The sequence below is a fragment of the Sinocyclocheilus grahami genome, unplaced genomic scaffold (assembly GCF_001515645.1).
Source record: "Sinocyclocheilus grahami isolate Dianchi unplaced genomic scaffold, SAMN03320097.WGS_v1.1 scaffold4681.1, whole genome shotgun sequence".
Taxonomy (NCBI): Eukaryota; Metazoa; Chordata; class Actinopteri; order Cypriniformes; family Cyprinidae; genus Sinocyclocheilus; species Sinocyclocheilus grahami.
Window position 1 is genome coordinate 4,958 of NW_015509574.1, and position 1,543 is coordinate 6,500.

General features: G+C 41.1%; 1 protein-coding gene across 1 annotated transcript in view; it reads left to right on the forward strand.

Annotated features, from left to right (window-relative positions):
• LOC107576935 (E3 ubiquitin-protein ligase TRIM39-like) overlaps window positions 1–773 on the forward strand; it is a gene marked incomplete at its 5' end in the record, with an annotated part of 4,005 nt that extends 3,232 nt beyond the window's left edge. The window contains one exon of the mRNA XM_016263055.1: window positions 226–773. Within this exon, the coding sequence (XP_016118541.1) occupies window positions 226–773 (548 nt within the window). The remainder of the gene's footprint in view (window positions 1–225) is intronic.
• Window positions 774–1,543: the final 770 nt, after the last annotated feature.

A 1,543-nucleotide genomic window follows, 5' to 3' on the forward strand; every position in this document is an offset into this window, starting at 1 on the left:
GCTTCAGATCTGCTGATGTTTTCTTGTCATTAGTCTCTACAGAGCTGAAGGTGATGCAGCAGTATGCAGGTACAGTGTGCTGTCTGCACTACACTAGTTTACATTCATACACTCACAGCTTCATTACTGCACTACAATCTGATTAAACACAGGATTCATTAAAAACATCAGCATCACAGAATATCTGTATTATAAAATTGTGATTCATATTCTGTGTTTTCTCAGTGGATGTGACTCTGGATCCTGATACATCTCATCCTAATCTCATTCTGTCTGATGATGGAAACCAAGTGAGATGTGGAGACATTAGACAGAAACTCCCAGACAAACCAGAGAGATTTGATACATGTACCTGTGTCTTGGGAAAGGAGGGATTCTCGTCAGGGAGATTTTATTTTGAGGTGCAGGTGAAGGGAAAGACTGAATGGGATTTAGGAGTGGTCAGAGAATCCATTAACAGGAAGGGAACGATCACACTGAGACCCAGTGATGGATACTGGACTGTGTGGCTGAGGAATGGAGATGAATATGCAGCCTGTGCTGGTCCTCCTGTCTCTCTGTCTCTGAGAGTGAAGCCGCAGCGGGTCGGTGTGTTTGTGGATTATGAGGAGGGTCTGGTCTGCTTTTATGATGTGGAGTCCAGCTCTCATATCTACTCTTTCACTGCTCAGTCTTTCACTGAAAAACTCTATCCATTTTTTAGCCCATGCAATAATGAAGGAGGTAAAAACTCCAGCCCACTGATCATCACACCTGTCAGTTATAATAAATGAATTTGCACTACTAATATGAAATACAAGATTAAAATGATTTTTTTTAATATAAAAAAATCATTTTAATCATAATGTGCTGCTAATTTTTTTTATATATCTATTGTCGCGGGGTGAATGAGAACACAGACTCAGTACTGGTCGAAAGAGCTCCGGAGGGTGATTTATTAGCCCACACACTGATCACACGTGCCCTGATGAATGGTGCTCGGTGCCCGTCTCAGCGAGGTGCTCGTGGTGCAGAGCCCTCTCCCAGGGTGCCTTCAGCGTCTATGAACAAGGAAAACCAATCGTTAATGTCACCTGGAGCTCTGGGGTGCTCTCCTGCTGGTGTCTCTTCTCCTGGCTTTTAAGGCCAGCAGGAACGAGCTCCAGGTGTGCCACTCCTCGCGCACAGGTGTTGTGCGTCAGTGATCAGTGTGGCAGCAGCATTTCCAGGGCGACGCTAATCTGGACTCGGGATACTCGCCACACTATGTACTATAATTACACATTTTAATGTAAATATATAATGTTTGTCCAATACATTTTTATTCAACTTTTCATAAACATTCATACTATTTTTTTCTTTTGTCTCCTCCTGACAAAGTAAAATTACCTTTCAATTTTAACAGAAAAACAAAACTAAGTAACCTTAGTAAACTCTTGTATGAAGGCAGTTTACAAAATATTACCATCTGATATACCACAGTAATACTTTGATATATATAATAACACTGTATGATTACTAGTGTGTGTGTGTGTGTGTGTGTGTGTGTATATATATATATATA